At 39.5% G+C, this 21,453-nt stretch overlaps 4 protein-coding genes across 7 annotated transcripts; 3 read left to right on the top strand and 1 right to left on the bottom strand.

Annotated features, from left to right (window-relative positions):
* Window positions 1-2: 2 nt before the first annotated feature.
* Window positions 3-3,024, top strand: LOC111798726 (pollen receptor-like kinase 3). Its single transcript, XM_023682040.2, has 2 exons — window positions 3-1,618; window positions 1,998-3,024. Exons 1-2 carry the CDS (start codon window positions 328-330, stop codon window positions 2,558-2,560), a joined length of 1,854 nt encoding a protein of 617 aa, XP_023537808.2. The 5' UTR covers window positions 3-327; the 3' UTR covers window positions 2,561-3,024.
* Window positions 3,025-3,990: 966 nt separating this feature from the next.
* On the top strand, window positions 3,991-8,147 carry LOC111798728 (organic solute transporter ostalpha protein (DUF300)). Its single transcript, XM_023682046.2, has 9 exons — window positions 3,991-4,332; window positions 4,412-4,591; window positions 4,697-4,753; window positions 4,899-5,007; window positions 5,760-5,941; window positions 6,022-6,110; window positions 7,055-7,304; window positions 7,545-7,775; window positions 7,838-8,147. The coding sequence occupies exons 2-9, from the start codon at window positions 4,439-4,441 to the stop codon at window positions 8,009-8,011; spliced, it is 1,245 nt and encodes a 414-aa protein (XP_023537814.2). The 5' UTR covers window positions 3,991-4,332; window positions 4,412-4,438; the 3' UTR covers window positions 8,012-8,147.
* On the bottom strand, window positions 7,999-12,960 carry LOC111798727 (protein trichome birefringence-like 14). 4 transcript variants are annotated; one of them, XM_023682044.2, is made up of 7 exons: window positions 12,821-12,960; window positions 12,596-12,683; window positions 12,076-12,227; window positions 11,439-11,594; window positions 10,644-10,949; window positions 9,585-9,780; window positions 7,999-9,074 (listed from the first exon to the last, which is right to left on the bottom strand). In XM_023682044.2, the coding sequence occupies exons 3-7, from the start codon at window positions 12,224-12,226 to the stop codon at window positions 8,249-8,251; spliced, it is 1,635 nt and encodes a 544-aa protein (XP_023537812.2). In that variant the 5' UTR covers window position 12,227; window positions 12,596-12,683; window positions 12,821-12,960; the 3' UTR covers window positions 7,999-8,248. The 4 variants fall into 4 exon arrangements, with proteins under 4 accessions (XP_023537812.2, XP_086981615.1, XP_023537813.2 ...); XM_087125489.1 differs by having other exon boundaries at window positions 12,076-12,235; window positions 12,601-12,683; XM_023682045.2 differs by having other exon boundaries at window positions 12,596-12,632; window positions 12,821-12,923.
* An 840-nt stretch (window positions 12,961-13,800) lies between these two features.
* RECQL3 (DEAD/DEAH box RNA helicase family protein) lies at window positions 13,801-20,609 on the top strand. The gene is made up of 16 exons (XM_023682039.2): window positions 13,801-13,884; window positions 14,419-14,559; window positions 14,639-14,673; window positions 14,923-15,006; window positions 15,358-15,446; window positions 15,654-15,806; window positions 15,908-16,004; window positions 17,272-17,275; window positions 17,384-17,533; window positions 17,614-17,715; window positions 17,793-17,858; window positions 17,959-18,092; window positions 18,326-18,417; window positions 18,566-18,693; window positions 18,943-19,052; window positions 19,876-20,609. The coding sequence occupies exons 1-16, from the start codon at window positions 13,813-13,815 to the stop codon at window positions 20,330-20,332; spliced, it is 1,914 nt and encodes a 637-aa protein (XP_023537807.2). The 5' UTR covers window positions 13,801-13,812; the 3' UTR covers window positions 20,333-20,609.
* The last annotated feature ends 844 nt before the right edge of the window (window positions 20,610-21,453 follow it).

The following is a 21,453-nucleotide window of genomic DNA, read 5'->3' as shown; positions in this document are numbered from 1 at the left end:
ACGCGAGGGGTGTATGATTGGTGGGTGATGGCTGAACCAAATATGGCTGACAATGTCAACACAATTCTCCATCGCTCCTATTCTTAGAATCGGGTGTAATTCTGGGGAATCATCTGTTTTCGAACCCCAACAACGACACAACTCCCTTCATTCCCAATTTCAACGAACCGGAAAAAACAAAAACAAAAAAAAAAAGAAAAAAAAAAAAAAAAAAAAAAAAAAAGGAAAAGAAGCTCTGCCTCACACACTCCAGAGACAACCACGCAATTCTTCGAACAGCGGCTGGTTTCTACCCGGAGCTATTCCATTTCCCGTTCCAGCTCTGCAATGGCCGCTGTTCGAAATGTGTTCCTCTTCCTCACCATCTTCCTCGTCGGCGGTCCGCCTCTTTCCTGTTCCCTTTCCGATAACGAGGCCCTCCTGAAGCTCAGGCAATCCTTCACCCATGCCGAATCCCTTAATTCCTGGAACCAGGACTCCCAACCCTGCGCCGCTCGATGGACTGGCATCATCTGCCACAGAGGCGTCATCACCGGTCTCCATCTCACCGGCCTCCGACTCTCCGGCCAGATCGACATCGAAGCTCTCCTAGAGCTTCGCAGCCTTCGAACCGTCAGCCTCGTGAACAACAGCTTCGCCGGGCCGATTCCCGAGTTCAACAGAATCGGCGTTCTCAAATCGCTCCTTCTCACAGGGAATGATTTCTCCGGGGTTATTCCTACCGATTTCTTCTCATCTCTCGCCTCTCTCAAGAAGGTTTGGCTGTCTTCCAACAATTTCTCCGGCGACATTCCGCACTCTCTGGCGAAACTCTCGTATCTAATCGAACTCCATCTCGAAAACAACCAATTCTCCGGCAAAATCCCTCACCTACACCAGGCCGCCTTAACCTCTCTAGATCTCTCCAATAACAAGCTGGAGGGAGAAATTCCAGAGAATCTAGCGAAGTTCGACGCGAACGCATTTGCCGGAAACGAAGGTCTGTGCGGGAAGCCGCTCCCGAAATCATGCGACGGCAATAACGCGCAGATTTCGGAGGAAAACGCGTCTCCTCCGGGGGAATCACAAGGCAGCGTCTCGAAATTAGTAGTGGCGTCGTTGATAGCGGTGGCTGTATTTCTGGTGGTGGTTATGTTTCTGAGCGCGTCGAAGCGGAGAGAAGAGAAGTTCAGCAAGCTAGGGCGGGAGCAGATGAATGAGATGGTGGAGGTGCACGTGCCGAGTTCCGGGCATAGGGAGCAGCTGAGTAGAAAAGGTGGGGATTCCAGGAGAGGGTCGCAACAGGGGAAGGGAGGGATGAGTGATCTTGTGGTAGTGAATGAAGAAAAGGGTACGTTTGGGATGGCGGATTTGATGAAGGCGGCGGCGGAGGTGCTGGGGAATGGTGGGTTGGGGTCGGCTTACAAGGCCGTCATGGCAAATGGGCTGTCGGTGGTGGTCAAAAGAATCAGAGAAATGAACAAATTAGGGAAGGATGGGTTCGATGCAGAGATGAGGCGCATGGGACGGCTGCAGCATCACAACATTCTCACGCCTTTGGCGTACCATTACAGGCGGGAGGAGAAGCTGCTGGTGTCCGAGTACATTCCAAAAGGCAGCCTCTTGTATGTGTTGCATGGTACGTTTCTTAATTTAATTGGAACGGATTTTGGATCGAATTATAGAACATGTTTGGAATTTGGAATAACGACTCTCTCTAGAATGATACGATATTGTCCACCCTCCCCTCGAACAAAGTACAACATAGAGCCTCCCTTGATGCCTATAAAGCCCTCAAATAGTCTCTCGAGGCTTGACTCTTCCTCTAGAACCTTTGAACAAAGTACACCCTTTTGTTCGACACCTTAATCATTTAAGTTTATGAATCACTCATCTCCAGAATGATACGATATTATAATCTCTCATGTTTTTGTTTTGGATTTCTCAAAAAGTCATAAACGTGGGACTCTCTCCCAACAACCCTAAACAATCCTGAACCGAACCTAATAATCGAGCAGGGGACCGTGGAGCCTGCCATGCGGAGCTTAACTGGGGCACCCGGTTAAAGATCGTGAAGGGGATCGCCAGAGGCCTAGGGTTTCTCCATTCCGAGTTCGCGACCTATGATCTGCCGCATGGGAATCTGAAATCAAGCAACATTCTTCTAAGCGACACCTACGAGCCACTTCTCAGCGACTACGCGTTTCATCCGCTAATCAATCCAAACAACGCGACGGAGGCAATGTTTGCGTACAAATCCCCGGAGTACGCGCAACGGCAGGAAGTTTCCCCAAAATCTGATGTTTATTGCCTTGGAATTATCATTCTAGAAATTCTGACCGGCAAATTTCCTTCTCAATATCTTAGCAATGGCAAGGGAGGGACCGATGTGGTGCAGTGGGTCTCCTCCGCAGTAGCCGAGAAGAGGGAGGCGGAACTCATAGACCCTGAGATAGCAAACGACGCGAATGCAGTGAGTCGGATGGTCGAGCTCCTTAGAATCGGCGCCGATTGCACCCAATCCAATCCTCAGCAACGGCCAGAAATGAAGGAAGCGATTAGGAGAATAGAAGAAATATGAGGGAATCATAAATTTGTTTTTGGAAACTAAGAAAAGGGCATATTGAGGGATGGGGGGAAGAACACAAAAAACTAATGTGGTAGATGGATAGTTCGATTGGAAAATTAATTAAAAACTAGGGAAGCTGCTACGGAGGAAGAGGGTAGGAGGAGAGGTTTGTGAGTATCTGAATCCCCTGCCCGCCGCCGCAGTGCGCCACCGCCAGATCATATCTCGGGTCGGATCCGCCCGAGACCGCACTGCATGGCTCCGCCTCCTACTGTGTAACATCATTGTTTTTTTTTTTTTTTTTTTTTTTATGTATAATATCTGGGATCAGTTCACCTCTGTATTTTTTTTCTTCCATGTAAATGAATTTACAACACTGGGGGGTTGGGATTTTTTTAATTAGTTTTTTTTTTTCTTTATTTATTTATTTCTTTGTTTGTTTCTTCAACCTTAATAGAAACAAACACTTGTGATTATCCAGTTTCTCACGATTTCATCCTTTTCCCTTTCCACATATTTCATTTTTCATTTTTCAAAAATACTTTCTCAAATTACTTATTCCCAAATAATATTAATGTTAATTTTAAATTCCTATCAATATTTTTTAAATATAATATTAGTATTCCAGGCTCCGGTAGAGATGACATCATAATCCGTTCTTTAATTTTATCTTCGAAATTAATTTCCACTCAATTCAATTGATTTACAATTATATTGAATTCGATTAAATAATTTTCGCATCAAATATTCCTTGTTCATAGCCGACAGTTTCTCGTACATATTCGACAATGCCTTCAACAAATCTGATGTTGTCTTTTCCTCGATGATGTTGAACGCCACGTTTCTGGATAGCATCAATCGGATCAACCCTAAGGCCTAACGATTCCACTGCTCTGTGGTTGACTCCAACAGGGTTTGTGAAGATCTTTTTGGTACCGACAATTTTCATCTTTCATAAACGAAATTGGATCCATCAAACTTTTCAATTCCAACTTTTGAACAGTTCATCTTTTGAGAGATCTGGTGAAACTCACCTAGCTCTTGTACCGGTTGTGCATATAGATTAATAGTCTTCATATAAAATTAATAAAAATTATAATTTTTTAAATTTTTTCAAAAAATTAAGATTTTATTAAAAATTTTAAAAATATTTTTGAGATACAACCCCTTCCCTTGGACTGCTACGAAAAGCCCCATTGGATTTCAAGATAGCACGATCTAATTCAAAATTTTCACCCAATTGAGCACGTCTAGCCTATCTTTTCACGGTATCAGGATCACTATAACTAACTCTATTGAGTTCACCACCATAGAACTCAACAGTTACACCAACCTGTTCAACACTATACTTCAATTCTGCTCTTCGAGAAGGGACATCGGCTCTAACAATTTCGTCTATCGTATATATATATATATTATAATTAATTTAGCCTCTCTATTTCTATTTCTATTTCTAATAAACGAGGGGAACACGAAGCAATAAACTCTGCACGGAAATCAAAGGAAGGGGTGGGCTGGTATCGTAAAGATTGGCCTTTGGGTTGGCCATAACAGAATTCTACGTGTCAAGCTTTGCCATGAAAGGATCTGTGTTTCGTACACGCGTAACGAAAATCACTTCAGTTGGCTGTAGCCTAAACGCCAGATTTCTCCAGTGCGGTGGCTGTGCGGCGATGTTCTCTCTCTCCCAGTTGTTGCGGTTGCAGGATTTGAAGTGTGAAGCCGAAACCAGACCGTAGAAATGATCCAGAGTTGTCCGCCATTTCCGTTCCTGAAGCTTCCTGGCTAGTCTTTTCTTTTGTTTGTTCTTATTATGTTTATTTGAAAGCTTAATTAAACAGTCACTTCGTCTTACTGAATCAGTGGATTGAAGGTCAGTGTGACGCAAGAATGAGGACTCCGATTTCTATCTCACCGCAGCAAGACATATATGGAGATCTCTATCAACCAGCACTTATAATTGCCGCTTGCTTTGTGGTTGTCGCTCTGGTGCTCTCCATTTTTCTCATTCTACAGCATCTCAAATCTTACTCCAAGCCGTCGGTAACCGCTTTCATCATCATCATCATCTCTGTTCACCTTACTTCAACTCAGAAGAGAATTTTACCTACACGATGAGATCACAGGACACATATTTATTGATTTCAGGAACAAAAATGGATTGTTGCGGTTCTTTTTATGGTTCCTGTTTATGCCACCGAGTCGGTGAGTCATAATTCCCCCAATCCAATCCATTTATCTAATGTATTTGTTTGTTAGCCTTGTGGCTAGGCTAGAAATTATTCCTCGAGTTTGATATAAATAAATATTTTGGTACAGCAACACTAACAGTTGGCTACGTGCTTTTCAGATTATATCATTATGGAATCCAAGATTTTCACTTGTATGTGACATCTTAAGGAACTGCTACGAAGCGTTTGCTTTGTATTCTTTTGGAAGCTATTTGATTGCTTGTCTGGGTAAGCTCCAGGCTACCAGGTTACTCTGCATCTTGGTTCTTTTGCTTGCCTGCTTGTTTGCTTTTTCAATGATAGAGGAATGGAATGTGTCAAATGTCATCGTTCATGTATTATCCATCAACCAAATTGAGCACATTGTTTTCTCAAATCTAACTGCCTTATTTTTCCACAAGGTTTCATTAGATAGTTGGGACTACTTTGTCGGAAAACTGAGAAAGAGTCCCAAAACGAAAATATTATACGAGTAGCAGTAACTGGTAAAAGATTTTTTTCTTGTTTAACAGAAGCCCAATTGACACCCACATAACAATAGGATGTGTTGAACAAATCTGTGGTTCCCTTACCACATTGAAGGAATTTTTTGCAGGTAAGCCAATGATCTCTGATTGAAGCAAACATAAATTAGTTTAGTTTGTTTTTCGTAGGTTGGGTTATGGTTAGACAATTGTAGACACTAGGTAGGACCTGATATAAGTTAGATTGGGGGTATACATGCTACTCCCTAAGGAGATGTTAGGATCGTGAGTATCACAGTTGTTTTATTTGTTTAACCTAAAATCAAATAGAAGTTACATGACAAACTAGGCTAATTAAAACTTTGAGTCATCCCTTAGTACTACACCTGGTATATGCCCCGCATCATCCGATTTTTGAAGCAGTTAACTGTATGTACAGATAATGCCATAAAATTATGCATTGATGAATAAATTCTGAGTTCTTTACAGCATGTGATTTTTCATGAATGGTGCTAGGTGGTGAAAGAAGAGTCGTTGAACTGCTTGAAATTGAATCAACAAAACAGCTAGAGGAACCTCTAATTGAAGGGGAAGAAAAGAGGTCAAGGTCTCAAAGAAAACTGTGGAACTTTTTCCTTAAGCCACGTGTTCTCGGAGAACATCTGCTCACTATAGAAAAGTTTGGTCTTGTTCAATATGTAAGCCATTGATCTGGAACCTTTTATCGGCTTGAGCTCAAGAATTAGTTTTCTTATATATATATTTTTGGGTGGTTTAGATGATTCTGAAGACGACATCTGCATTCCTAGCATTTATATTGGAGCTTTTTGGAGTTTATGGTGATGGGGAATTCAAGTGGTTCTACGGGTATATATTTAAACTTGCATATTTGGCCAATGGTGATGGGGAATTGAATAGTTTGATTATGCTGCTTTGAGCCGATTGTTTATTTGTGTAGACTGCTCAGCTATCTACATGACTACATCAATTTCTAAAGGATAATTTTCTATATTTGATTTAGTAAGAAATGCACGTGTTCTGTTCTGCAAAAATTGTAGTGGAATCTCTCCCTTCTGGAGCAACATATTATCATTCTGTAGCATCCAAATCCTCTTGTTTTAGATAGTTCATTATTAGAGAAACAGAATAGGTTACCTCCGAGTCAGGGTTTTCAGTTATAGTGTCAATGCACTACTAGCTACCACGGATGTAACAGCTCAAGCCTACCGCTAACAGATATTGTCCTCTTTAGACTTTCTCTTTCGGACTTCCTCTAAAAGCTTTAAAACGCATCTGCTAGGGAAAGGTTTACACCCTTATAAAGGGTGTTTTGTTCTCCTTCCAAACCAATGTGAGATATCACAATCCACCCCCCTTCAGGGCCCAGCGTCCTCGCTGGCACTCGTTCCTTTCTTCAATCGATGTGGGATCCCCACCAAATCCACCCTCCTTCGGTGCCCAGCATCTTTACTGGCCCACCGATTTGTGTCTACCCCCTTCAGGGAACAGCCTCCTCGTTGACACATCGCTATTGGCACACTGCCTCGTGTCAACCCCCCTTCGAGGAAGAACCTCCTCGTTGGAACATCGCGTGGTGTCTGACTCTGATACCATTTGTAACAGCCCAAGCCTACCGCTAGCCGATATTGTCCTCTTTGGGCTTTCCCTCAAGGATTTAAAACGCATCTGCTAGGAAAAGGTTTCCACACCCTTATAAAGAATGGTTTGTTCTACTCCCCAACCAATGACGAGATGTACGTTTCTTTTGTTTGACTTACGTTTATGCCTTTGGTGTATTAATTTTGTTGTAGGTATCCATACATAGCAGTGGTACTTAACTTCAGCCAGATGTGGGCATTATACTGTCTCGTCCCGTTTTATAATGTAACTCACGAGCAACTGAAACCAATAAAGCCACTGGCAAAATTCATTAGCTTCAAGGCCATAGTGTTTGCAACGTGGTGGCAAGGTGTAGGCATTGCTCTATTACGTGAACTTGGAGTTCTGCCGAAGGAGGGGAAACTAGAAACTGGACTGCAGGATTTCTTAATTTGCATAGAAGTAATCTGCTTCACCTTTTGCGTTTGCCAGCCAAATTTTCTTCTCAAACATGTCATACTTCGTATGTATTCACAATTCAAAGCGGTTTCGGTCAAAAAAAGAAAGAAAAAAAAAGAAAGCCATATAGAGCTTTGTAATATTCTTTCTTATTCATGATTTTCTAGAGACTTTTTTGCCTTTTTCCTTACTGATGAAACTTCAACCAACTGGAAAGTTGCTTATTTTTCTATTGCGTTGCAGATGGCCATCGCAGCTGGGGCTCATATGTTTGTTTTCTCTGCTGAACCATATCGTTACATACCAGTTTCTGAGTACGGAGTCACCATAGAGTCAATGAAAGGTCGAGCCGAGGTCAAAGAGGGCAAAGAACAAAAACCGGCTGTGGTTGAGAAGACAGAAACCCATGTGGAGGCTCCTGGAACAAGTGTCAGCAAGAGCGTCCAGGACATAGTTCTTGAAGGCGGTCAGCGAGTAAGTAGAAGCTATTAAAATTGTTTAGCATTATACGCTCTACGCTAATGCCGTCTTAGCAGGTTGTTAAGGATGTTGTATTGACCATAAACCAAGCAATAGGACCTGTGGAGAAAGGCGTGGCAATGATACAAGGGACCCTTCACCAAACAACGGTAGGTTCAGATGAAGAAGAATCGGATGTAGAGGTCGAAGAATACGTGCAAGAAAACCTTGCAGGAAATGAAACCGTCTGAAACCCTTTTATCCATTCTCGATCATTATCATATGTCTAAACATAATTACTTGCAACATAGGAATTCATAGTTCATGTGGTCTATACAGTGTAAAAAATGCGAGTAAAAAATGCGAGCTTTCCACCAGTACTATCAACTAGGCGAACTCCATGGTTAATTAATTAAATTACCGTAGGTAATCACGGACCAGGCACTGGCAGTTTCTCATGATGTTGCTCGCATCCTGTAACCATGTGACTAAATTTGCGCAAACAAAATTTCATTCCATGTATCAGGAACGCCCGGTAGACACCAGTGGAGGCAATCTTGAACCCCGGCTTTGGCTGTTATGCTGTATCTAGATATATGAGCCTCATCCCTTAGCTGTGAGAGGGCTGTTATGTCCAAAAGCTTAACCCCCGTCCCCTTCACTGCACCTGCAGCACTCTCATCACTTGATTCTTCTTGCACTACTTCCTTGCCTATTGACATAGGTCTCGTGTTGTCACAACTTCCTCCTGTATTCCAATCTCCACCCACAAAGTGCCTTGGTGAAATTGTTCGATAGAAGGCTTTCAAGCCTGGATACTTGGGAAGCTGAGAGTTCACCCAGTTGACGATACTGTAGATGGTGAGATTCTTGGCACTCCAAATCGGTGCAAGTTTCTTGTCGATGTTTGGCTTACCGTTCACATGCATCACCCAGCGGTTAGCCTTGAGCTTTCCACGATTCCAATGGTGGCCTGTGTTTAGAACCAACACATCAAATTTACTAATATACTGCTGTAAGAATGCAGGTGGTCGATCAAGATGCATGGCATAATCGGTGTTTTGATCTGTTTCATCCAAGGGCTCCACATTGCAGAGGCTAGCTGACCAGTAATAGAGTATTGTAGTATTGGTGCTTGGGAATCGATATGCCCATCCATTAGGGCGTGTATTACCAGGAGCCAAGGCCAAGCCGTATTCTTGACCCACATCTTCGAAATGCTGCTGCTCACCACCTGTGACCATACACATCAGAGACTGGAATTGCTGGCGGCCCAAAGAGTCTCCAACAAAAGCTAGGGTTTTGTCTTGCATCCTGAGTCATCAGAATTGTAAATGTTATAGTACATTTTAAACTATCAGCATTACCATGACACGAAGAAATAAAAAGTGAAGGGTAATGCACGACCGCGTAGACAAAAGTGAATAGAATATTCTCAACGATACCATAACCTTTGCAATTACCTTTTTCTTTTCCTTATTTTGTCTAACTTATTATCGATCAAGACTTGAAAAATCCAAGCATGGAATGCAAATAAACTACCAGAATCTACTTAATGTGGACCAGAGATAAGCGCTCATTTGTAAGCTTTAAAGTTTACAGGTTGATATACAAAATAACATTTTATGTGGAGATCTATTCATCCCTATTATTGGAAGAGTACTTAAAAAGCAATTAACCTCCAAAGATGTTCCTAGCCCAGCAGAATAAGGGGTCAGCAAGGCTTAGAAGTTGGGGTAGACTGGATTTGTTAAATTGGGGGACATTTAACCTGAACCTGAATGGGACTAGAAATAATCTGGAAGTTTCTCAGAAGGAGAATACCTTTTCAAGAACTCAGAACCTTTGAATCTTTCCATTTCACAATTGTTAGGCTGCCATCTAAGCTTTTCATAGGCAAAATCTGTACGTTGGGTCAAACGACATGCCCACATGCCAGAGAGCCATTGCTTGCAGCGAAATCCAGAATACGTAGGCTCCTCCTCATCTACAATCCATTTTCCTTTTGCATAATTGCAGGCTGAATTGGTCAAATAAATTACAGAAACTGTTAGCAACAAAAATCTAATAAACCAAAGGTATAAGTAAGAAGTAAATCTTAAATAAAAGCAAGTGATACTTAAAATGTATACTCTTATCGGCAACGTAATCAAAGGCTTTAAGACTACGGTAGAATAATACCATTTATATAAGAATGGAATAGTAGGAAAGAACTGACATAAAAAAAGTTTGCAGTAGTACTAGTGAAGTTTACTTGCTTCATTAAAAAGGCAACACTAAGAGAAACCGTCCAGTGCGCATTTTCTATTACCCTCCTTTTTTTATTAGCCAATAAGCCTCATAACTGAATTGCAGGTAACCATACCCCCGCATCGTATCATGATAGAAATCTGTTTTGGAAAGAATCTGAAGACTCTGAATTATGTCAGAGCTGATGGCGAATAGGAGGAGATTGTAATTTCAGTGTAACCAGATGACCTTTGCAAAGTTGTCAGGAGGAAAAGTTACAACAAGGCGCTCCAACAAACTAACACTTAGTCTTGCGACAAGCCCACCGAACAAGACTTCATATCTCCCATCTCCAACTCCAAGAGATAACAAAGACTTCTACTATTAGATTATCCACTCAGAGACTTGAGCTTGGGACTGTGGGCCCAATCTTATTTGAAACCCTAAGCACTACCACCAAGGTTGCTGCTTGAGGGCAATGTTCAACAAAATTTGGAAAAGAAACTTCTAATCCAAAACCATTCCTTTCCCCAATCATCACATGACACTCAACTTGGTCTGTGTTGATTCTCTTGAACCAAATGTCCATATAATATAAGAAACCGAGTAGAATTTGCAGAGTGGTAAATAGTAAAGAGGAAATGTCTTGCGCACCTTGATTCCTTTCCAACTTGTTATCTATTGTGCTGACATTGTAGACAATCGGTGACATTGAGACAACACTTTCTTCTCCTTGTCTTGAATAATTTTCTTCTACTACCAGCTTTATTTTTCCGTCAGCTTTTTCTGGTTTCGGTTTTAAAACCTCTTTCTGTGTAGGGACAATTTTATCTTCTTCATCCACAATTTGGTCATCTATTGTGTCGTCTTCTATAATTTCTTTTTGACTTTCTGAGCTTCCATCATTTCTTAGTTCTGGTATTTGTTGGTGTGTAGCTTCTCTGGAACCTATAAGGTTTCCTGCACGGAAAATAGACATTCAGAAATCTTAATCGAAAAGTTACTAAGACATTTCCAACATCCAGATGTAACTAGTACATAAAGAATGCTATTATTAATATTACCAAGAGATTAAATATACATGAAGAAAATAAGGCTTCAAGTTCAAAGAACAAATGTATAAGAAACTAAGGACACATACCAAATTGCAAGAAACAAATTAGTTTACAATAGAAGTGAAGAAATGACCACAGAAATGAGTGAGAAATGGCAACACCAGAAGGAATAAATGTCTGCTTGAAAAGCTCAGCTAAGAATATGGGTACCGATTGTGTCAATCAAACATACAATTGCCACACATAAGAATGACGAATTGATACAATTGAATTAGCCAACAAAAAAAAAAAAAAAAAAAAAATCATAACTAATCTGGAAAGACCTCCCCTAAGTATAGTTAAACTGGAATATGCTGGAGACAAAATGTTAATCAACACTGAGTTAAAAATATACCTTTATTCTGAGAAGATATCGTGTCCTCATCATTTGAATAGCTGAAAGAAGAAGCCCTATGAGCATCTTGGTTATTTACAGTACTTTTATCTTCAAAAGCAGGTACATATTCACGATCCAAAGGAGAAATACTAACTAGTCTACCTGCCAGACTATCTGCATTACAAAAGAAGATCAAGAAGCACAATTATGAATATGTACTTAAAGTTCAAAAGTGCTAATTGTCAACAAGGGCATGGTTCAAATCATGGCCAGCATCTATTTTAGATATTAGAAATCTCATGAATCTTCCATCTACAGATCATGTTGTTCTACAAAGGTGTGCATATATCAGCCCATCACTCTGGTTATCTAAGATATACATAAGCTGAAAACAAGACTAGTTTTCTAAAAACTGTCAGGTACAGAGAAATTGCCACGGGTTCTTAAAATAAACATGCGGAATAATTCCTCGTCTTGGAAGAAAAACGATGCTTTGGAATTTCATAAAGCATGCAAGAATTCGTCTTGCTTGGTATATATGATATGGTACAATGGCTAGATTTTGTGTGTTCTAATGATCTGAAATTCCAGCTCAGTTGACTTTGTGGCACCATGAAAAAGTCTAACGAAAAGGGAGATGTTAGCAAACCATGACCTTGAGATAGCTGCAACGGAGTCTGAGATGCAGGAAAGGTATTAAGAAGTGGAGTTTTCTCCCATGTCAACATAATAATAACCACGCACATCAAGGCAATGGTTACGAGAGATAGCTCTTTACCCCTCAATCCATAAAAACCCTTCTTCATCCTGCACTTGAGTAGCAATCGTGTTAATATTTTATCAAAATGCTGTGAGAAGAATGAGTCACCAGCAAAAAAGCAAAAACAGGGGCTCCAGTAGCACAACCGCTAACTATTATACATTGAGAACACAAGAGAATTGGCCGTTTCAAGCATTTACTAAGAGCAGAACGTTTTCGATTTCTTACACAAAAGCGACGAATTGCAATGCAATGGCCAATAATTGAAGGATTTTGGTCGTATGGACAACTACTACAGATAAATACTGATTCCCACCGACAAAACGATTCGTGGTTTAAATGAAAACCCGAGTTGCTTCTCTCAAATCTTAAGGGAATTAATTAAGAACATGATTCAGTGGTGAGAAGATAATACCTTAGAGGTGAGATATGAAGGCCGCAGTCGAGAGGATCTGCAGAAAACAAATGCAGTTAAAAAGGAAGAGATTTCTCAGTAGTTGCTGCTGCGAATGGGGGAAAAGAGAATCAGAATCAGAATCAGAATCAGAATGAAAAAAGTGGGATTACAATTAATCGGTGGAGCAGATGAGAATAATTAAGCAAACAAAAATGAAGAACAGGAGAAAGAACATGGAAGAACCTGGGATGCGCGAAATCGAAGGGCGAGGAAAAAAGGAACAACAGAGACAGAATTAAAATTAAATAGTTAATGAAGTCAGAGTGGTGGAGGGATGTATCCCATCGACTTTAACGTACCCGTCCTCCACACGTCGACGCTCGGAGACCAATTTTATTTTATTTATTTTTATTTATTTTATTTATTTTTAAGAGTATTAAATATAAATCTTATATTATACCCAAATGATTAAAATTGATTAAAATTGATTAAAATTGAATAAAAGAGTTTCGGAAGGTTTACCTCCGCGCTCCCTCTTAATGCCTCGTCTTCATAAACCGACGGCGTGAATATTCAGGCGGGAACGAAATGAAGAAGTCATCGCTTCCATTGCGCGGTAGAATCGGCCCCGGAAATCATGAGTATAGCAACGAATCCTTGGTGAAGCTCTTAAGGTGGCATTTCGGACATTCTGAGTTTAGAGGAAAGCAATTGGAAACGATTAAAGCTGTTTTATCAGGTTGATACTTCCATATCTCACAGATGTAACATGTTGCGCGTTCTTAATTGTTAGTGAATTTTCTGAACACTGTTAGCTGATTTCATTTACGTCTTCTTTGATTTAGGAAAAGATTGTTTCTGTCTCATGCCCACTGGGGGAGGAAAGTCAGTGTGTTATCAGATCCCTGCTCTCGCTACAAAGGGAATCGTGCTTGTTGTTTGTCCCTTAATAGGTGAATGCTATTCAGTTTCTTTATTTACACTAAAAGCTTATAGGAGAATTTGAACTACAATTTTTTTTTTTTTTTTTTTTTTTTTTTTTTTTTTTTTTTTTTTTTTTTTTTTTTTGTATAAGATAATTGCGCCCCTGTCTGCCTAAATCATCAAGTATTCGCTTGCAGCGTTGATGGTGAGCATTCAAGTGTTTGTTTCCTTGTTGTATTCCTAACAATTTCATTTTGCGATTTGTAATTGTTTGGCCCTTTCCCCACCCATTACATTAGGAAAACCAAGTGATGGCGTTGAAGGAAAAAGGGATTTCGGCTGAATATCTATCCTCAACTCAGTCAATACAAGACAAAAAAAAAGTGAATTTCCCCTACAATTATCTCCCTTCCTACTTATAATGTCTGTTTTGGTGGATTCCTCATTATTCATCACAAGTATATATGTATATCCTGTATGTGTGGTTGGTATCATCACTCTTTCTAAAGTAATAACGGAATTAATTGAACTCAACATGCACGAGGAAATGTAAACTTACTTTTAGATGACAACATCAGCTTGCCATTTTTCCACCTTTGGGGGGGAGGAAGCAAGGTAACATCATGTTTTTGTAAACATTCGGTGATGGGATATTTTGAATTTAACAAATCCTTCAACTGTATGCATCTCAGTAGTTTGTGAGAAGAGAAGAACTATTGCGTACTCAGGAGTGGTGGGAGTGAGTTTGGGAATCCCCCTTTTCTTTCATGTGATAGACAAAACCATAAAATGTCTTTGTTTCCCTTCTTTTTTGGGAATCTTCTGTCCTTGTTTATAAGCTCGTCCTCTCATCTTTCTCTGTTTATACAAACTTTACTTACCTAGAAATAATGTATGTAACAATCTTCTTCATCTAGATCCATGAAGATCTTGATTCTGGTAAACCTGCCTTAAGGCTTCTCTACGTTACACCTGAATTAATTGCAACACCAGGATTTATGGCAAAACTGATGAAAATTTATTCTCGAGGATTGCTAAGTCTGATTGCTATAGACGAGGTGAGTTTATATTGTATTATGTGCAGAATGTTGTATTCTTCAATCATTCCTTCATCTTTCTATTTAATGCAATTTTCAGGCACATTGTATTTCAACGTGGGGCCATGACTTCAGGTTTGTAATATAAATGATAGATAATCAGTTATTGTCTTTTAGGAATAGACTGTAGACATTAATCTCTTCTTATATTAGTCTACCATTATTTATGTTGACAAAAGCTATTGATAATGATCCTCTTTGCCTCTACCTCATATGTCAATACGATACTCATCCTAGTTGTACCATAAGTCAATCTTGTTGCTTATGGATGACCTTTGTTTTTTCTTTTCTGTCTCCTCTCTGGCCTTTTATGTTTTGAAACAGGCCTGGCTACCGCAAGCTTTCTTCTTTGAGGAGTCGTCTTCCTAATGTTCCTATACTTGCCTTGACAGCTACTGCTGCTCCTAAGTGAGTTATTCTTATAACCATTTAGTTTAGAAATTCTTTGTTCCCATTTTAGTGTGTCTATTTATGTGGGAACCATACACTTGGTTTATGCAAACCAACCTTTTTGTTAACTTATTATGGTTGTTAGTTTAGTATTAAACTATAGGCCTATCTTTTGCTTCTCGGGGTGATTCTATTGCCCTTTGCGTGTTCATACGATAGACTCCAGGTCTCTTTTCCTTAAGAAAAAAATTGACGTATGTTTCTCTGCTGATATTCTATGATTTTGTTGGATGGTAGCAGTCAGTGCATGTAGGTACTGAATTTAAAGTTCAGCAAGATTAAATCCTGGTTTTTTCTTTGTATCTGCAGGGTCCAGAAGGATGTGATAGCATCCTTGGGCTTGCAAAACCCTCTAGTTCTTATGTCTTCATTTAATCGTCCGAATATATATTACGAAGGTTTGTCCTGGTGGCTTAACTTTAAGTGTGTGTGTTTTCAATTTTTGCCGTGCAGCATGGGAAAATTGGGATGAACTGATTGATTGCCCCCTGTTCCATATGTTTTTCTGCATGTAGTATGTTTCATGAGTTACATGTAAGTTCATGTTGCCTAGAATTTGTAAATTTACTGCTGCATTTGAACCTAGTTGAAAATTGATTGTGCAGTTCGATATAAAGATCTTTTGGATGATCCACTTGCCGATTTGTCTAAGCAGCTGAAAGCTAGTGGAGATGTCTGTGGAATCATCTATTGCCTAGAACGTGCATTGTGTGACCAATTGTCAGTTTATCTAGCAAAATATGGTATTTCATGCGCTGGTACGTAAATTTTTTATACTCTTTGGAATTGGAATTTTAGCTCTTCGAGTTTTATTTGTTTAGATATATACTTATATTGTGTTGGTCTGGTCGGTTTTCAGCTTATCATGCAGGTTTAAAGAATGAGTTGAGGAAGTCTGTTTTGGAGGATTGGTTAAGCTCTAAGATACAAGTTGTTGTAGCCACAGTAGCTTTTGGGTATAGTTGTCTATAAAACTATAAAACTTTTTACCTTTCATTTAACCTTGTTAAATTGTAGTGTAGATATAATTTAATTTACCATGACTCATCAACTTACGTTTTCGGGTTTATTTATGATTTAACTTGGTATTGAGGTTTTGATTTCAAACTCTTGTAATGTCATTTCCTTCCCAATTAATATTGATTTTCACTTGTCGGGATTTTTACAAATTTTCAAGCCAAGAGAGATAATGTTTTAGTGTAGATATAATTAAATTTACCATAACCCATCAGCTTAAACATTTGGGTTGATGGATGATTTATAAAACCTCAATTTTCCATTCATTCTTGGCATATTTATTTATTTTAAAATTTTTTTTTATCATAAATGTTTTGAAATTTTAGTACCTAGCCTTGAAATTGGAAATATAATTTTATATTGCACTTGTTGTCATTAATGGGGCATTTGGGGTGCTGAGTGGAGTTATTAAGTATGAGTTTGTTTAGACCATTAAAAATGTACAAGACATTAGTTCATATACATACATACATACATACATACACACACATATATATCTGTGAGTGTGTACATATATACATATATATATGGACATACACATATGTGCGCGTGTGTGTATATATATATAAATTAATTGGATAAGAACATCTAATGTTTAATATAGAAGATTGTTGAGGAAAATCTTTTATTCTAATTTTAACTTCAACACCATTGCATATTATTGCCCATAACATATAGAGATTTAACATTCATATTTTACTAGTTTTCCCATAATTTATAAATTATCATTTAGACAAATTTTAACAACTTGATGTGCTGAAATCAACATTTTACACTTTTTAAATATGTTGAAATATTTATTATTAACATGGGAGAGAGAGGGAGAGCGAGAGTGAAAGATAGAGAGAAGGAAAGAGGGGAAGATGAGTTCTACAATAAATGTGCAGATTTCAATAGTAAACATTGTTACAGCCCATCGGTTTTGTCAACACTCCTAGTCCCCAAGTTTTATTACTATTAATATCTTTTGGCTACTTGAGAATGTTGATTTTACTTTGCCTTTGGAAATGGTACAATGACAGCTTCCTCATTATTATTTGTTGCAAGGAAAGTCCTCTATGTTACTCCCTGTCATGTCCTTCGATTCTTCCTTCTTGTTTTTGTACTTATGATGTACCTAAGGTTGTGATTGTCCTTTCATTGCCCCCTTTTTTCTAGAGCCATTCTGGTGTGTGCACAGTTACTAAATTAGTGGAACTTCTTCAGGATGGTATGTATTTACTTAATTTTAGTTAGTAAAAATTTGGGCGTGTATGTGTTTAGTTTCTGTGCAGGATGAGCATTAACTTTTCTAATTTCATTTTGTTGTCTTACCTAGGGTATAGATAGAAAAGATGTCAGGGTTGTTTGCCACTTCAATATTCCCAAGTCAATGGAAGCTTTTTATCAAGAGTCGGGTAGAGCTGGTCGTGATCAATTACCCTCTAAAAGTCTGTTATACTATGGACTTGAAGACCGCAGAAGAATGGTTAATTTCTGAACTTGACTTGCTGTTTTCTTCCCTCTTTTTCTTTTTGCATTGTTGTTTACCATTTTTCATTGTTACAGGAATTTATTCTAAGGAATAGCTCCAGTGCTGATAAGAAGATTCTACCATCTTCAAGCTCCCAAAAGAAGTTATCGGAGAAATCCTTAACTGACTTTGCTCAGGTGATTTTCATCTGCATTTGTAATCTGACAATGATATTATTTGCCATTATTTGATCTCCTGGCACCACTGAATGCAGATGGTTGAGTATTGTGAGGGCTCTGGATGTCGCAGGAAGCAAATTCTTGAGAGTTTTGGGGAGCAGGTAGGAAGAAGGTCAATTTGTATAATAGGTGTTAGTTTTCTTCCAAACTCTTGAAGTGTCAAAAGCTAATATTATAAATATAACTGTTCGACTGGACTAGGTTCCTGCATCCATATGTAGTAAATCGTGTGATGCCTGCAAACACCCAAATACTGTCGCTGCCTATTTGGAAGAGCTTACTACAACCTGTGCTGTTGGACGAAATAATTCATCTTCTAGAATTTTTGTCAGCAGGTGCTTGTCTTAAAAGGCTCTAAATTCTTTTAAATTTTATTATTGAAAAGGCTAGCTGTAAATCTTTAGAGGCCACATATTTGATTTAGTTACTAACTCATAATTCTTTTTAAGTAGGGATGGGGATATGAACTTTGGACTTCAAAGAAAAGAGTAGATGTCTTAACCACTAGTCATGCCCACTGCCACTGACTCATAGTTGTTTTTGTTTTTGTTTTTTTGTTTAAAATCAGCTCAAATATGAATGATGAGAAAGAGTTTTCTGAATTTTGGAATCGCAAAGATGAAGCAAGTGGATCTGGAGAAGATATATCTGATTCTGATGGTACAAATCATTTGAATGGACTTGACTTCTCTCCCTCACTTCCAGCCACGTAGCTTAATTTTTGGTTGAATACATTATGTGCTGAGGTTGAATTCGAGTATTTACTTGTAATTGTATTATTTTATTCTCATTTTCCCCAAATTGCCAGATGATACTGAGGTTGTCAAAAGCCTAGCTGGAACGAAGTCCCTAAAGAAATCAGGACTAAATGAAAAGATAGCACTTCTAGAGCGTGCGGAGGAAAATTACTACCAGAACAAGATCTCAGTAAAACAGGTTTGTCTTGATGGTTTCTTTTTCCCTTTGATATTACAATGGGGCGGAAGTTTTAGAAATCGAAAACCTAAACCATGCATTTGGTCTAAGGACCGCTTTAAACTGAAACTTCGGGTTGGTTAGATGGATTATTTTTAATTGACTGTGATTATTAGGATTATTAGTGGATTTATCCATTCATGTTGGATTCATGAACTTGTTTTCCACTATGCTTGCATCTTTCCTGATGGACTAGATACTTCATGACAGAATGATAAGCAAGACAAGAATGTTGTATCTGCTTCATTTAGGGAAGCTAGCAGGAAAAGATTAGAGAATGCTATTGAACAGGCTCAACAACGGCTTGGGAGCTCTTTTAAGTAAGTTAACCGTTCTTTTTCCAATGACAACTTCTAATTATTCCAGTTGCTCTTCTGTCTTTAGACGCTCATTTCCTTGGGATAATCACTTGGCCGATTTTCATTTTGTAATGTCATACCCACTGGAACGACCCAGGCCCACCGCTAGCAGATATTGTCCTCCTTGAGCTTTCCCTTTCGGACTTCCCCTCAAGGCTTTAAAACGCGTCTGCTAGGAGAAGGTTTCCACACCCTTATAAATGGTGGTTTGTTCTCCTCCCCAACTAATGTGAGACATCACAATCCACCCCCCTTCGAGGCCCAACGTCCTCGTTGCCACTCTTTCCTTTCTCCAATCGATGTGGGACCACCCCCAAATCCACCTTCCTTTGGGGCCTAGCGTCCTTATTGGCACACCGCCTCATGTCTACCCCCCTTCGGGGAACAGCGAAAAGGTTGGCACATCGTCCGGTGTCTGGCTTTGATACCATTTGTAACAGCCCAGATTCACCGCTAGCAGATATTGTCCTCTCTGGGCTTTCCCTTTCGGGCTTCCCCACAAGGCTTTAAAACGCGTCTGCTAGGGGAAGGTTTCCACACCCTTATAAATGGTGGTTTGTTCTCCTCCCCAACCAATGTGGGACATCACACCCACTAAATTCAAATAGGTGGTCGAGATCAATAAGACTAACGGTGATGTAGTTGCTGTTGGTAACTAAGTAGTTCAGTCCTTTGAGACACAAGTGCGTGCATGCTTTGCTCGTAACATGGATGCTAGTTCTGGCAGCATATACATGGTCTCAAGTTTTTCCACAACCACGTATTTTGATTGGAATTCTTGCAGGATTGAAGTGGAAAGATATGCTTGTTTCCTTGAGCATGAGTGCTACGAGAAATATGGAAGAACAGGAAAATCATTCTATTATTCACAAGTGGCCAGTACCATGAGGTGGCTGTCGACAGCAGATTCTAAGGAGTTAACCAGTCGGCTTAGGGCTGAGGAGAATACAGAACTTCCTGCATTGCCATCTCCATCCCCTATGTTAGATCTATCGAAGTCAGAAAAGACTAATGAAGAAGTTCATTGCAGCCCTGTATTGGAAAACCCCGCAAGCAATTTGTCAAAGCAAAATGCTTCCCCTGCTGCTGCTGCTGCTGCTGCTCCTCCTTTGCCTCCAATTCCGTCCTTCGCAGAATTTGTTAATGGCAGAATGGAGAAGGCGAATCACTCAAATAAATCACCAAGGCTCTCGATTAACAGAGATGAAAAGGATCCAGTAAAGAGGACCAGGTTACTGTAGAACGAGTTTCTAAGGTCTCCGAACGTCTTCTTTTGAGGTGTTGCTTGTTTTCTTCAGCCAACTATGAAGGGGTAGCTGGAAAGATGAACGAGGATGTCGTTGTTAAAAATTCTAGGCTTTTTACTTGGAAACATTTTGGGGAATTGGATACGGATAGGGTCTCTTATCATTTTTCTTGTTTCCTTGTAATTAGCTCTGAGTGACTTTTGAATGACAACTGATCCACCGGGTGAAACCCGATAGCCATTGGCCAACAGATATAACAAAATGTTTGAAAGGGTTTGGTGGCTTCAAATTTGCAAATTTATGAAACAGGTAAACTAATCCACAATCTATTCTATGTTTTAAGGGAAAAAAAAAATCAAATTTTCTCGTAGAGGCAAAGCAGAATCATTGAAAAAGCTTAGGCAGCTCACGTGAGCAGAGGAGGCCACAAGCGGAACAGAACCTCTGCCTCGAGCTTTAAAGAAAGAAAAGAAAAACTCTGCCATCTGCCCTCTGCGACTGTGTCTGGTGAACGGTGATGGTGGAAGGAAGAGAGGGGTGTAATTGTGAACCCCACCTGCATTTTCACGAGTCCACTCACCCAAGAGAGAAAATAACTGTGCTTCTTTTCCATTTCAATTTGAAGGTCCCCTCTGGGATTTGTTCCCTGCTCACTTACTCTGTTTCTTTTCTTTTTCACTGCATTCCTCCCCTGATGAAGCTAATTTTATGATTACCATCTCTATACTTGGTGCCTTTTTGAGGTTTGATTCCTTTCTTTCTCAATTCCTTAGAAACAAATGATTTCTCAAAGTTTCAAGATCATCTTCCTGCGAGGCAACCCCACAGAGTTATGGCCATTTGCTCATATATCTGAAGGTTGGGTCCATTTGCATTCAAGCCTGACACTAAATAAAAACCAAATCTCTTCCTTCAATCAAGTCAGAATTCAACGGCTTGCTTGAGGAAACAGTTCAATGCAGTAGTTGTAGTCGTAGTTGAAGAAGAAGAAGAAGAATAAGAAGAATAAGAAGAAGAAGAAAATATAGTGGTAAGAGTAACGAAGTGGGAAAGAGGGTTTATTTGTGGTGATTTGGTGTGGGGGCAGAGTCCGAATCTGTTTAATGATAAGAAAA

Source organism: Cucurbita pepo, chromosome 7, assembly GCF_057944985.1.
Source record: "Cucurbita pepo subsp. pepo isolate OVF chromosome 7, ASM5794498v1, whole genome shotgun sequence".
In the NCBI taxonomy this organism is placed as follows: domain Eukaryota; kingdom Viridiplantae; phylum Streptophyta; class Magnoliopsida; order Cucurbitales; family Cucurbitaceae; genus Cucurbita; species Cucurbita pepo.
Note: the sequence above shows the minus strand (reverse complement) of the source record. Positions and strands in the feature narration are given on the sequence as shown.